This window comes from Zeus faber (assembly GCF_960531495.2).
Source record: "Zeus faber genome assembly, chromosome: 2".
In the NCBI taxonomy this organism is placed as follows: domain Eukaryota; kingdom Metazoa; phylum Chordata; class Actinopteri; order Zeiformes; family Zeidae; genus Zeus; species Zeus faber.
Window position 1 is genome coordinate 15,084,769 of NC_137189.1, and position 16,034 is coordinate 15,100,802.

At 42.1% G+C, this 16,034-nt stretch overlaps 1 protein-coding gene across 6 annotated transcripts in view; it reads left to right on the top strand.

Moving 5' to 3' along the window:
• Positions 1 to 16,034, top strand: part of utrn (utrophin) — a gene marked incomplete at its 3' end in the record, with an annotated part of 307,813 nt that overhangs the window by 184,451 nt on the left and 107,328 nt on the right. For all 6 annotated transcript variants that reach the window (XM_080024447.1, XM_080024442.1, XM_080024445.1 and 3 more), the window contains one exon: positions 15,224 to 15,396. In XM_080024447.1, coding sequence (XP_079880573.1) covers positions 15,224 to 15,396 — 173 coding nt within the window. The remainder of the gene's footprint in view (positions 1 to 15,223; positions 15,397 to 16,034) is intronic.

Genomic DNA, 16,034 nt, shown 5'->3' on the forward strand with positions numbered 1-16,034 from the left:
CTCTTCAAAACATCACCTTCAACATTTTTCCAACTAGTGAAAAAGGTTTGTTTTCACTGGTGGGATTTAAGGCCTATAAACTGAAAACCTCCATGGAATGTTTTCTCAGAGGGCCAACCTTCACTTTCCCACGCTACCTGTTATCCTTTTTTATCTATTTTTGCCCACACTTGTAAACAAACCATGCTGACTATTGGAAAAATGGACTAACCCTCTCTCTGTAAAAACCAATCACTAATTTCATCACATTCCGTCTTTCTTTGTGGAGGAAGAGAGAGGCATTGGACATACTACCATCTGTGCATTCCCCTCTTATTCATTTTCCTCTTTTTCCCTCTCTCTCATTCACTTGAGCATGTGCTAATTCGCCTTTTTTGCCTCCGTCCACCAATTTGTCTGCTTTGTAGTCCCTTAGTTCAGCTTGCTCCAGGAAAAATGGCCTCTTCGCCCAGACCAAGGCCTTATGCTGTTTATATTTCATAATGATAGCATCAACTGCCAGCTCCAGGGCCTGCTTTATGTGGGTGTTTTTGGGAGTATAACGTAGAGCGTCGGCTCTGTGACAGCACAGGACCAAGTGTCACCCCTCGCCTCACCGCCTTACACCTTACCAGTGTGCACACTTTAAGTTTTCCCATGACAGCAACCGAAAAGCTCACTGGGACAGAGGGGTAGAGAGAGGATTTGAATGGTGGTGAACTTGTGAGGGTCATCAGAAGGCAGCTCACTGGTAAAATTGGTTGATTGGTTAATACCAAAGACTCGGTGGAGAACAATGACACACAATGCAGTTATAATTTTCTGACTTTCTAACTGAGCCGTCGGGAAATCACTTGAGTTGTTGGGCATTCATCTATCGGTTGATGGTTAATTCCAGTATTATGCCTTCCCAACCCCCAGAGGACACACTCAATACAATGATTACCATCTACAAACCACAACAACATGTCTTTGGGTTATCTTCCAAGTGGCTTATGGACAGAGGCAAGCTACATAAGGACAACTACAATCAATAGGCGATTATCAGACAACAGTGTACGAAGTTGCTAATCAATTGCAATTTCCTGTTTTGAGAAGGTGATGCAGGCGGTCCAGAACATCCATCCTGGGTTGCACTCCTAAGGAGGTGATTTGAGGCCCATTATCAGATGCTTTGCAGCAGACCATATGCCTTTTCTTTGGCCCCTAGAGGTGGCTGTAATGGTATCTCTGTCACATCATTTAAGGTGAGCTGTCAGATGCTGTTGAGAATGTAGATTTTGTGCGTTCCTTTTCTTCCTTTGCACAGTTCGGCGCATCAAGGCCAAGCTTTCTTTGGCTTTGTTTGTCTTGTTAATGTCATGGTAGCTTCACAGGCCTTTGAAATCCTAACAAGTTTCTTTAAATTTATATCTGTATTTCACATTATGTCACTTTGATCTGGACGGGAGCTGGATGTTGATCTTGCAGAGGCACAAGGAAATGTCATTTCAAATAAGAACACATCATAGTGAATAATTAGCGGTACGTGATCTTTCAAACCGTGACAGATATACGTTATTTGTGTCACTGGATCGCTAGTCCAGTCCTGAGAGACTGGAAGATGGTATGGTGGGGGGGTGGTAGCTCAGGCGGTAGAGCTGGTGGTCTAGTGATCTAAAGGTTGCTGGTTTGATCCCAGGCTCCTCCTGCTAGCATGCTGTAGTGTCCTTGAGCAAGACACTTAACCCCTAATTGCTCCTGATGGCTGCGTCCGTCGGTGATTGAACAATTGTAAGTCGCTTTGAATAAAAGCGTCTGCTAAATGAAATGTAATGGAATGTAAAGATGTACAGCATGTATGAGGCTGTGTGTGGGTTTGTGTTTCTCAAATGAAGCAGCTATGCTACCAAAAAATCTTGCTTTTCATTCACCGGGAGTGGTGTGTGGCTGTTGTATCGATTGTTGTCGAAGCAAAATTCTGCCAAAACACCTCAAAGTGGCTCTAATACCGTACAGCACATATTGCAGATTTAATGGCATCATTTGTGTTGACATTTATTGATTTCTCGACACTATAGCATTGTAAACGAACAGAAATGCAGCCTAACTTTGCCGTAGAAGAATAAAGCTTTCTACTACTTACCCCTCAGCAGCAAAAGGAAGGAAAAATAAATTCTCAGACCAGTACCTTTACTGGTCTGAGAATTCATTTTTCCAATTTACAATTTACCATTGCTAAGAGAAATCCATGCAAAAACTGACTTAAATGCACATGCAGTCATGCAGGCATCAAAATAGAAGCACAGATCAGTGGTCTCATCTCTCCAGTTGGGCGCTGTCCTCCAAACAGGATGAGGAGTGCTATGGTCAACCAGGAAGTGACCACGTAATTGAACAGAGTGCTGAGGTTGCTGTATTGGCCAATATGGGAAATGTGACAAATGTCAAGATAAAAAGAGTGATAGTCTTTTGGTCAATCCAAATTTAAGGAAGGTTTTCAACCAATGTTGGAAATGTTTTCAGCCCAATGCTTTTAACTAAACGTTTCTAAATGTTTGGCGTAAAATGAACATAAAAGAAAATTAACACACTTCGCATTATATCCAAACAGAGACACAAGACATATTAAGATTGAGATCAGTGGCAATGTCGGGGAGTTTGATAAGATGTCTAGTAAAGCAAAGCTTTCATGCCGAGATTATGCTTTAATCTCACTGCTTTTTACCTTTTTGTTCCACTGAAACTGAGACACAATACATATTTTCTCTCTCTGTTCCTTCGCCAAACAGTCAAGGTGAAATAAACACAGCGTTCGTTCTCTAAAACTGGCCAATATTCAGAGGATTACATAATTATGCATCTCTGATTAGTTAATTTGATTATCGATTGATTGATGGATGGATATAGATACTTCATTCATCCCTGGGATTAAATTGCAGTGTTAAAGCAAATCACATCAAAAAAATAGGCAAGAATAATAATGGAACATGATTATTATTATCATTATGAATTTTATTATTAATATTGTTCATTAGTTATTAACATTATTAATCCTCTCCCTTGTTCTATTTTTCTTCTCCCCCCACTTACAGAATCTCCATCCCCTGTACATTGAGTCTATTTGGTCCCTCTACCTTTTTCTCAGTCAGGCTCAGTCAGCCATTTTTTTCCCCCCACTTTTTATGTCTCTCAGGTCCTTCTTTTCTGTTTGCTGTCTCTCTCACTCTCCCTGATTTTCTCTCTCTCTTCCTCCCTTTATCGCTTTCTCCTCTGTAGTCTTTGTGCTTGGGGGTTAGCGCTGCTGCATTCTTACTCCTATAATGGCCCTAATCCTCTTAGCTTCAGTAATTTAGCCCAATATTTACCTCCTGAGCGCGTGCGTGAGAAACTAGGCTTTTCCTGCTTGATGGTATTTGATATGTTTGAGCCCAGTTTAAGGCGTCGGCAATGCTGTCCAACACATTTCGCTTTAAAATAAAAACCTCAAAGGTTTCGTTTTTTTTCTTTTCCCTTGCTTATGCAATTCATTTGGAATTTGTTGCGCCAGCGTATCGGACATGCTCATTCCACACCCATTATTTATTTATTTTCTTTTTTTTCACGCGCCTCGCTCGAAAAAACACTCAAACAGCAAACATTCACATTGGAATACATCAGAAGTTGCTGCGTAACGTGGAGCATGTAAATAATTTTAATTAGGTAAGCACACTTCAAAGAGCTACTCTTATAAATATGCAACATTGTGTTTGGGCTCTTTTTTTTTTCCTCCCACCTCGACAGCCATCTGATAAGCCTGTCCACGATCTACACCACATGTCTGTCCTTCTGTTCCGAATGCTGATGATGTGTACACCGTGCACACACACACACGGGTTAGCTCTATGCTATGTGCCCTATAAAATAGCCCTATGGACTACAATCGGTTTCCAAACCTCTACTAAACACCTGTTCCAAGGCTCTATTTTTAGACTTCAAAGCCTTTCCCGTATCTTCTGTGATAGGTATTTGACGACTCGTGGCCCTGTAGAAGCCGATGGTATTCTGTATCTTTTGACTATAATGTACTAGAGCTGGGTGATATATTGTGATATGTAACTCGGCATTGCCTTTGTCTACTTATTATTGGTATTACTTATCATATTGTTGTGATTTAGTTATGTGTTCGCTTTAAGGCTGCGTCACAGTAAAGACCATGTAAATGAATACATTTTTCTGAGATTCATAAACAGTTCTAATCAATGCCTCTACCTGCTTGGTCATAATATCCATATTGCTGATGATTATTTTTCAATTTTTTCATCTGCAAAATATTGTCAAATTATCAATATCGTATTCAGCAAGAAATATTGCAATATTTGATTTTGTCAATATTGCAGAGCCCTAATATCTACATTGATATATATATATATATATATATATATATATATATATATATATATATATATATATATATATATATAAATAATCTCTTTGTTCTGTCAATGAAAGAGTAAGATTTGTAAATCTTTTTTTTACTTAACACTTTTCCACTGCTCCTTTGCTCTCGCCATTTTGTGCAGCACACCTATTTTCTTTGTTATTAATTTTTTAAGCATGTAAGCTGAAGCGTGACTTGCCTCCCTTCACTCTTAACCCCTCCAGTGACTTACTGCCTTGCCATTTATCTCACTCCCTGAATACTACCTGAAAATACTTAGGTCTCTGCACCGCTTCTCTCCAAACCGCCTACCACCACCACCCCCCAAACCCAGCCCATCCCTCCACCCTCCTCCTCGCTCGCACCGCCTGTGCAGGCCTCAGGAAGTGGGTGTGTGTCAACTTAGTTTATCCCGGATGAAAAGAACGAGGCAGAGTGGGAGAGGTACAGTCAGAGAGGGGGAGAGAGAGAGAGGGGGAGAGGAGGGGAAAGGGAGGATATTGATTAAAATAACAGCTGTGTAAAAGAGTGGAGCCAGCGGCTGGAGAGAGAGCAAGTAGAGGGGATCCAGCCCGAAGGGCTCTGGAAGACGGAGGACATACCAGCTACAACACCAGGGACAGAAGTCTCTTGGACTGAGGGCAAGGAAGGGAACGGGAAGGAAAGAGAAATGGCTCAACTTCTTATGTTTTCTTCTCAAGCCGAGTTCTGTCACATAGGCTTGACTCTGCGACCAGGATGGTGACCGCGAGGCCTTCAGGCGGCACAGCTCTTTTGCAAAGCAAGTGGCTCCCGGAGCTCCAGGAATTAAAATAAGGGGGGTATTCTTCTGGATATTGGGCCCATTCTTCGTCCACGATGAGGATGGTGTGGTAGAGGGAGACCAGGCAAAAGGGTCGTAGGGTATAAGGGTTGCTGGAAGAGTAAAAAGACTAACGACTCGGTCTCCTTGGATCTGTGTGCTACCTTTTTACGCAGGAGGAAATGAAGGGCGGGCCATGTGCCTCTGAGCGGCCGTTCCTCCTCGTTTATGTGTTTGTGCGTCTGTGACCCACGGGGACACAGTGCTTTTTATCTGCGTAATTGAGAACTAACGCTCTGGCCCTGCCCTGGGCTGGACCCACCGGACACAGTGTAAACAGCTTCCCTCGCGTCCTGGGGGGAAAGAGAGTGAGAGCAAGAGAGAGACTCTTGAGTTATTGAAGGACATTCGGTAGAGTGGAAAAACTTATTTTGCCCGCTCCCTAAGGACAGTTTCTCCTACTTTCCGCCAAAGCGTCCTTGTATTTCCTACCCAGCCTCAATGGCCCCCTTCCTGGCTCTCTGGAGCACGATGCCCTGCCTCCTTCAGCTTTCCACCATCCTCGTCCATCTCCGTATCTGTTAACCCCGAACCCGAACTGCGAGGTATGGCTGCTGCGTAGCCCTCACCTCCCTCGGCCCTGCTCCAGCTGCCGCAACTGCCCCTCCTGCCGCAACCGCCCCTGCTGCCGCAACCGCCCCTGCTGCCGCAACCGCCCCTGCTACTCCGAAGAGGATGATACCAACATGCAACACACTTGGGCACTGCCAAGGGGTGTGTGAAGGGCACAGCTGGTATCGCCCCTTGTCGTATTCTGACCTCTTCCCGCAGCCGCAGTTCCATCTGGATATCTTGTCTTCCAATTGCAGGACTGTTTTACCAACACCAGATTTGTACTGGACAAAGGCCCTTATTGATAGTAGTTCCAAGACGGGTTGGTACCACTGGAGGACATTCCCAGGTGTCTCAAACACTCAAACACGTCCCACCAAACTGCGCCCTGGGAGGGGATGTAGCGCTTGGAAGGGACGGGAGGGGCCGGAGTGCAGATTCCAACATGATCGGTTTGAACTTCAGCCTACAGGAGCTGCTCAGAAAATTTGAACAGGTAGATCTGGAAAATGTAGCCAAGAAATTACGAGAGCACAGTTTTTTTTTCTTTTTGCCGCCTTCTTGCATTCATTCCTCCGCTAAGTTAATGCTGCTACCAAGAAACCTAGTCTCCCATCTCTATGAGGTCAGAGAAGACCTTTTTGGACTGGAGTAAAATTTGCCCAATCTGTCCAGGCTTGTGTTGCTCGTGATTAATGTGCACTTCCATGCAGAGTAAGAGAATCAGTCCAGAATAGCATCAAGTATATTACATTTTTATTATATTACATTTATTGTAGTTTTATGTTTGAGGTCTTGGGTTAAAACCTCTAAACGGACTGTGTGTGCATTCATGGGCACATTAAAGGTAGTATTTGCTTGGCAATACACACTTGCTCCAACCACTTTTTTGGAGGTCAAAAACGTTGTAATTGGCTTGACTTACTTATGGCATGTTGTAAAAGTTGTGAAAGTGTGAGGCTATCCTTTTGGTCCAACATGTCTGTACCATCTCGTACACTGGTCCTATGTTATATGGAATTTAAAGAAGACATCCTGGCTTAGACACTGACTAGAGGCTATATAGAAATTTCGAGCTCTATTAAGTCCATGTGATCTTAAAAACCACTGATTTCTCACTCTCTTTTTACAACTTCATTCAACCTACTGCCCTGTAATTCTCACAGCATGGCCACTTCTGCTGGTAGCCCATAGAGATTATTCTCTCTTGCAGCAGCTAAACAATGGACAGACCAAATGGACACAATCTTGTTCCTGAGTGGCATCAATATGAGAGTATGATTTTTTTTCTACTGCCATATATGTGAGAAAAAAATGTGCTTCTGGATAAAATGTAGTTTGACAATAGAGACCAAGGAATATTCGGGCTCAGTAGAGAATTGGAGTTTTTTCATCCTTGATTTCCTCTGGTAATTTAAGAACACTGCTTGGATTTCATTGGATTTCATTGGGTTACAGTATCTATAATGTCTATGCACTGCCAAATGCCTTCTCTACAGCATCTGAAAAAAAATGCTGCTGCTTCAAATTGCTGGAACTCCAAAGTGGGGCCATAATCTTGTTTCTAGAACCTGCTAACACCACGGGACACATGACACAGGATATTGCACTCCCTGTGAAAAATCATACCCCATTTTCGGCATTGCCAGAACCCCCCCACCCTGCCTGAGAAACCTTTTAAAATGCCTTATACAGTAACTCAACCTTCTCATGTAAGTTTATCCTTGTTTCGAGTCAATAAATGAAATGACGACTAAGGTAAAGAGAAGCCTGTTGCAGCAGAGATATTAACCTGTAACAGATCGTGTGTGTGTGTGTGTGTGTGCGTGTGCGCGTGCGTGAGTGCCTGCGTGTGTGTGTGCGCGCGCATGCGGCACTGAAGCACTTCCGTGCCTCAGGATATATGTTGACCTGCCATGCAACGCTGTCTCAAAGAGGCCTTTTACCAAGTTAAATAGATTTAAAGGGCGCCAGTGTGACTGTATGAGCCTGTGTGTGTGTGTGTGTGTGTGTGTGTGTGTGTGTGTGTGTGTGTGTGTGTGTGTGTGTGTGTGTGTGTGTGTGTGTGTGTGTGTGTGTGTGTGTGTGTGTGTGTGTGTGTGTGTGGGGCCTTGCACTGGTAGTTCCACTGGAAGTAAAAGTGTTCAAAGAAGAGGAAACACATGGGGATGAAGTGGGAACACAACCAGCTGGCATCATAGATGAATGTTTCCTTCTGTTCCCATCTATGGCTTTTTATGTTTGCTTTCTCCACTGCTCTCTCTTTCTGGTTTGACCTTTCTGTAGAGGTTGATTATGTGTTAAGTGGTCAAAGTCTGTCAGTCTGTGATTGTCAGCCTTTTAGCCACAGTTGGGGGAGGATTTTATTCCATCCTTCTTCATTTTAATAGTTATTGGTCTTTTTAATGGCGTCCAGCACCGTGGCACTGACAGCTACACTTATAGTCTGCATCTGACTACGTTATCAGAGAAGAGCCCACTTGTAATATGGCTGACAGTCAGTCCTAGGCTCCTTTTGGAATTTGAATATCATGAATAATTCTTTCTACTCCTACACAAACACAACTTACGACTCCTTTGTGTTTTCTTCCAGAACATTAAATAGGGCTTTACACTCACACTACCAGGGTCAGGACATTCAAAGTCCAGTGGTGCCATGGATCCTAAAATGCTACCGCTGATGCTCCAAAGAGTGTTTAAGGGGACATAACAGTTTAAACAACGTACGCACCAATGCTAATATTGGTATCTGTTATCGTAACCTAAGAGCCACGTCAAAGATTTTGGATATGAATGTAATAAGAGTAGATTTTCGGCTTTTAGATGTCCTGAAAAATGTTTGTTTGTCAATCATTATATTTGGATTACTCCAAGGTGACAGTCTAAGTCTTTCCTGCTCAATGAAAGCAACTGACGGGATGGGTACTCTATATCAGTCCAGACCTAAAGTATATTGGATTCAGAATTGGTATTGGTAGTGAAAAAGTATTGTTGGTTCATCCCTTGTTTCAGCCACGTTTGTTATCGGATGTGATATACATTTTATGCTTATGTAGGAAAGGTGTTGTTCAGTCAGTGAGTTATTTTTGCCCTCCAACTAGGCTTGGGCAGATTGACAATTAAATTGCCAATCAACGATCAACTTCATCGATCGCCGATTGACATTGATCATGGAGGATTTCATTTTAATATTTTTTATCCGCCAGGATAAATCTGAGCATTGAAATGGTGTAAGTGCAGTTTACTGTGTTCTTGAACTGATCCCCCGCAGCAGAGAGCGGAGAGGCTCTCTGCTCTCTCCATCTCCACTCAGTAGCAGTGTTTGATTTATTATTGATTATTTGTAATGTTTATTGCGTAAAAGTGTCTTTGTAATGCATGTAAAAAAATGACTAGGATGTTTTCCCTCATTGTGAAGTATATTGTCTGAATCAACTACGACCACATAAATGGAATGTGACAACGACTTAAGTCATTGCAAACAAGTGTCTGTTTAGACCTACCACATAATTAGTCAGTCTCCACATGCATTTCGAGTAATCACTTGTGATTAGATCTCACTTTCCCGCACTATATGCAAATGTAATATATTGTGATTATAATATTGCAAAATACAATATACTCTCATAGAGATTTGTTTCATTTTCTTAGCTTCTTGCTTCTTATGGAAAATGATCAATGTAAAGATAACTCAGAACTGGAGCAGAGGTTTTTCTCTTTCTCCTTGTGCATAGCGGTGCGCTGTGCATGCCAGTACCCGACCCCTGTGTCAGTTTTCCTGTGTTTTTATTCTAGATCTATTTATTTTTGTTTGTTTCCAAAATGTTAAACACGACTGTGCCGCATCACGCACATCCCCGTTCCTTTCCGTTGCTATGGCACTTAATTGAGTAAAAACTAGATGATTTGTGTAAATTGGGGCCGCGATAAACCGAGAGATTCTATCGGGATTGGAATTTTTCATGGTCGCCCAAGCCTACCTACAACAACTTCAGCGGAGAACTCGATGCTGGTAAACAGTCTGGTAAAACTGGCCACAGTGCCTGATGAATACAATGCATTCATTTTGAAGAATTGATTTTAAGTGGACAGTTCCACCAAATGTTATTAAATAATTTCTGCATTAGTCGCTTATTCGTTGTAAAAAGTAATGATACAAAATAATTAAAAAAAAAAAAAGAAAATCTCACCCAGACATTGTGATTATTATGCTTCTATTGATCTATTTTTCCATTTTTAATAGTTACCACTACTTATTTTGTTACCAATGAGGACGATTAAGAACGTGTGTAGAATCCACAGAATGCGGACCCCCGGTCCTAAAGAGTGTTTTGAGAGCGCCTGTACATGTCTTTAGTTGGAAAATGGGCTGAGTTCAGGGAAGCCCCAGCACTGCAAGAGAGGGGGGAACGTTTAACACTATGAACACGATGGGAGAGTATACGCAACTTATTTTCAAACAGTCATGAAAAAGAACGGCTTGGGCTTGAAGCATGCTGTAAACAATTCTGGAAATTAGAGATCCTGACGTAAGATGTGAGTAGATCACACATGCAGGCCAATCACAGCCAATGCTTTAGAGTCCACATGTTGATACATGTCTGGATGGATTTCATCCTATGCCTTTCCTTTTGGCTTCGGCTTATCATTTTGTTGAAAGATCTAAAGTGGCCTGTAACTGATGTCGTCATGTCCTTGGTTCTACCAACCTCTAGGACAGCGGGAAAAAAAAAAAAGTCAGTTTTAAAAGTTTTATTCCCCGATGCGACTGGTTGTTGTGTAGAAGAAAAAAATATATATATATATTCCAGAGTAAATGATAACAACTGTACTTGGAAAGAAAAATGGCAAAGAGATGCTGACAGTGCATCAAGCGCTGGAAATTACAGTATTTTGCAGAGTAGACGATAGAGAATCTGCACCAGATCGTTGGTTTACAGATGAAGAGGATTATTTTGTAGAAGGCATGGATCCCTTTGAGGACAAGTAAGTACTTTCTAATTGTAATTCTAATGTTTTATTATTATTCGCTCAGATTTTTATTATTTTCTCCTTGGCATTTTTCTGGCTAAAAGTTTCTGGCCCACGACTGCTGAACCCACTTAGATGGTTGAGATCTTGTTAGAACTGATGGCACGTCTCAGACATCTCATAGTTTGAGTTTGATCCAGATCGATGTCGATTTTGGTACAGGAATTAGTAGAAAAACCGATGAAAATTTACCGGAAGTAGCAGAACGTTTGCGCATTCGCATCGTGCGAGGTATGTAGTGTAGACTCCATGTAGTGGTTGCCTTGGGCTGTATATGCACTGGGTCAAAACAACCTGAGACAAAACCCAGCTTTTTGTTTTTCTTTTATTTCCTTAGCCTTTTTTTTTTGGAAATAAATGCATTCTGTTCGCATCTAACCTGGTGCTGTGTCCCTCCTTATTTTGCGGCATTCAACTAGCTAAATAACTAGTCTTGGGCATCGAAACCCGCTGTCAATATGGCGCCATTTCATATACGATCGGTATTTACCGCACTGAATCACGACGCAGATTTGGTGCCTCATTTTGGTGCCACTTACATTACATTACATTGCATTTAGTGGACGCTTTTATCCAAAGCGACTTCCAATTATTCAAACACCGGACGCAGCCATCAGGAGCAATTAGGGGTTAAGTGTCTTGCTCAAGGACACTACAGCATGCTAGCAGGAGTAGCCTGGGATCGAACCAGCAACCTTTAGATTACTAGATGGCCAGCTCTACCTCCTGAGATACCATCTACCATCCCCACTGAAAGCTGAGCTGTTCATTGAAATATTTGCCCTCTGGAGCACCAGAAATCGTGTTTTCATCACCACCATGATATGAACAAGCACGATAAACACAGTTTAAAAACAACGCCTGAAATGCAATGAATAAGAAAAATAATTTTATTTTCATGCGACATGCATAGTAGTCAAAAAGTAGTAGACAAAAATACTATAGATATTGCTTTTTTTTTTAATTGCCATGGTTAATTATTTGAAGAGACCTTTCAGTTAATTTTAGAGGAAAATATTTTAAAGGGAGCAGGGGAAATTAAAGCTTCTTAAATTTATGACTTATTTAAATTAATGTTCTGTTTAATTTTTGGGTATTCATGTGTAATTTGTTCAATAAAAGCATCTTCGAAAATTTATTTCATTTCTTAATACAGTTTGCATAGTCTATTCAATGTTTTGGGTCTATGTTTGCAGTGTACCTATTAAAACAAAAAGACATAGGAACTGTATAGCTAATATGCACACTTCAATATTTGTTTATTTATCGAAGGTCATATGGTCATCGCCATCTTTAATGTTGTCGACCATTGTTTTGTGCTTTTTTATTTTTTTATTTTAAATATCGATTTAGTCACCGGTAGCGGTTTAAAAGTATCGGTTTAGCGGTATCGGTGAAAAATAAAAAGGATACCAAACCCTTGTCATAACATACAGACTTAGGTAGGTAACCATCTAGTATCATGCATTCCATGGTACTCGGAAAATTGTAACTTGTGTAAGTAGTAATTCTGCATCTCACCAGGACTCTTGAAATATCTAATTAGTCCGAAGATTCGTCACCACACCATTGCGGCTACCGATGCGTTCATTGGAAACTCAGAAAATTGTAAGTCGCTTTAGTAGTAATGTTGAGCGACAGCACAAACTGATGCTACGTTCCATTGGAACTTGAAAATTTGTAATTGGTGTCGATACGAATTGATGGTGTGTTTTACGGAAACTCGGAAATTTGTATCGAACACGTCTAACCTGGACGTACGTACGTGTGTGTGTGTGTGTGTGTGTGTGTGTGTGTGTGTGTGTGTGTGTGTGTGTGTGTGTGTGTGTGTGTGTGTGTGTGTGTGTGTGTGTGTGTGTGTGTGTGTGTGTGTGTGTGTGTGTGTGTGTGTGTGTGTGTGTTCATGGTAATAATTATCTTTATTTTCATTAATTATTGATTGATTGGAAAAAACAAAGTTTAGCCCATCCATTCCTGGTTTTCAGCCCAGGCACAGCACGTCTGGACCAAGTCCATCCATCTCAAGCTCAACACCCACTTAACCTCTCCAACTGAGGCTCTCAACCGGCAGCACCCTGCAGAGATGGCTGTGGACATGCTGGGTCCTCCACCTTCTGTACTTCATTATATGTGTAAATAGAAAGGATACACTGCTTGGGAGCGTCGGCACTGTGAGGTGGATCTCTGTCTTTGTTGACAGAATCTGCTTTGTACATTGGCATGACAAAAAGGCTGCAACAACTATACCACTTCACAGGGTGGCAGAGCTTTTCTGAGGAAAAGACGCAAAAATGCACAATGACTGAAATAATAGTTATATTTGTGTGGGGGAAGTGTGGAGAAAGAAGTAGGGAAGACACCGATCAGCCACAACATCAAAACCACTGACAGGTGAAGTGAATAACATTGATCATCCTGTTACAATGGCGCCTGTTAAGGGGTGGGATATATTAGGCAGCAAGTGAACATTAAGTTCATAGGGTAAGCGTAAGGATTTGAGCAACTTTTGCAAGGGACGACTGGGTCAAAATATCTTAAACGGCAGGCTTGTGGGGTGTTGCCGTTATGCAGTGGTTAGTACCTACGAAAGGTGGTCCAAGGAAGTACAACCGGTGAACTGGCGACAGGATTGTAGGCGCACAAGGCTCATTGATGTGCAAGGGGAGTCAAGGCTAGTCGTCTCGTCCAATCCCACAGAAGAGCTATTGTAGCACAAATTGCTGAAAAAGTTAATGCTGCGATGATAGAAAGGTGTCAGAACACAGTGCATCACAGCTTTCTGAGAATGAGGCTGCTTAGCCACAGACCAGTCAGAGTGGCCATGCTGACCCCTGTCCACCTTCGAAAGTGCCTACAATGGGCACATGAGCATCAGAACTTCAGAACTGAACCATGGAACAATGGAAGGTGACCTGGTCGGATGAATGACATTTTCTTTAACATCATGTCGATGGCCGGGTGCGTGTGCATCGTTTACCCGTGGAAGAGATTGGATCAGGGCATTATGGGAAGAAGGCAGAGGCAATGTGATGCTCTCGGCAGTGTTCTGCTGGGAAACCTTGGGTCCTGGCGCTCATGTGGATGTTACTTTGAAACGTACCACCTACTTAAACATTGTTGCAGACAAGTACACCCTTTCATGGCAATGGTATTCCCTGACGGCAGTGGCCTCTTTCATGAGGATAATGTGCCCTGCAACACTTCAAATTGTTCAGGAATGGTTTGAGGAACATTACAAAGAGTTCAGTGTGTTGATTTGGCTTCCAAATTCCCCAGATCTCTATGCCGTTGAGCATCTGCGGGATGTGCTGGAACAACAACAAGCCTGATCTGTTGGGGCTCACCTCACAACTTAAAGGATCTTCTGCTAACTTCTTGGTGCCAGATACTACAGGACACCGTCAGAGTTCTTGTGGAGTCTGACGGGTCAGAGCTGTTTTGGTAGCGCAAGTTGAATATTAGACAGGTGGTTTCAATGTTGTGGCTGATCAGTGTATATTTACAAGACATGTGGGTACGTGTTTGTGTTGTTTACAAAAAACCTTCGTTTTTTCACTTATGACAGTATCTTTCATATTCTGCACAAGTCTGATGAGTTCATTATGAGCTTAAATGTCAAGATAGTGAAAAACGCTCAGAAATAGCTTAGTGTTCAGAGGGTTAAACATCTAAAAATAAACCATTTGACAGGATCTGGTGCTTACGTCAAGTCCCTTGTGTGTTCCTAATCTGAGACGCGCACTCAAACACACACTCCTGCATACACATTCACTGGTATTTACTTACACATCCACAAACACACAGACATATGTGCACATAAAAAACACAAACAGACCTTATGTGGTTGTGTAATGGAACTCCTAATAGGAACCAACTAATGCACACACACACACAAACTTGCACAATGGAAAATCACAGTTGAACATGCAGCATTTCACAAGTATTCTACCTAAACACAGAGGTACTGCAATATATTAGCTTGTAATGCCTCAGTCTTGCCACCCGGAGTAGTATTAGTATAAGCATTGAGACAAGTCTTCCCTGAGGACCAGCTCCAAGAGGGGGATCCAGTAAATGAGAAACATATAAATTTCAATATTATTTACTTTGAGGTTTTCGGCCCACAGGACATTTGGGCGAAATGCTAATATGTTCCCTGCGGAAATTTGCACCGTGCAGTACCTTCTTGACATGCCAGGAGTTAAAAAAAAATGGCCCACATCAATTTCGCCTCAGGAAAAATCAGCTGTGACTTGTGCTTGTTAGAGCAGGGAAGTCCAGTCAGGGAGGGAGCGAAGCCCTTTGGGATTTCAAAGTTTTTACTTTTCTGCCTTTACTTGGATGAAAACTATCCAATTTGCTGATGTTCTTCCTTTTCTTTATTCCCTCTTTCTCTTTAGGACATCCAGGCTGAGATCGATGCCCACAACGACATCTACCGCAGCGTGGATGGAAACAAGTCCAAGATGGTGAAGGCCCTAGGGAGCTCCGAGGAGGCCGTGTTCCTCCAACACAGACTGGACGACATGAACCAGCGCTGGAGCGACCTTAAGGCCAAATCGGCCAACATCCGGTGAGGATCAAATTAATGATTCTGTGGGATTTAGACAATTGTAAATGCTGTACGCTGATACAGCATTCAATTTATATAATGTGATGGTACCTTTTAGTGTGAGGCTGGAACACAAAATGTGGAAAAAGTGAAAGGGTCTTCAAGGCCGGAGACAATGCAGGAGCTTCACTAGTGATGAAAGGGTCGACTCTTTTTTGAGACTTGACAAGTCACTCTAAAAAGGGTTGTTTGATTTTCTGAGTCTTCCTTGGTTTGATTCATTTGGTGTAGTGTATGAATGAGAGTCAGAACAGTCGGTTGCTCTGAGTTATGAATGAAATTCTCACCCAAATCGTTTAATTCTGTCTAAATTGTTTATTTTGGTGGAATACAAGTGTTAGTTAATCAGTCACATTCAATATGAATTTTGGCACATGCCTAGAGGACTACAATTTTAGTCCTCAGTCATTTTCATTCTCAATTTTTCATTTTGTGATTGGAAGATCAACTGCTCACCCAATCTTTTGCCAGGGTGACTCCAGACTAAGATTTGTTCACAACAAACAAATCGTTCACTAGTCTTGCATCATTATGCTCCACGGTCAAAACGAGACCAGGTTGCTGCAGGCATCTGGTGATCTCAACGCCAACTGGAATCA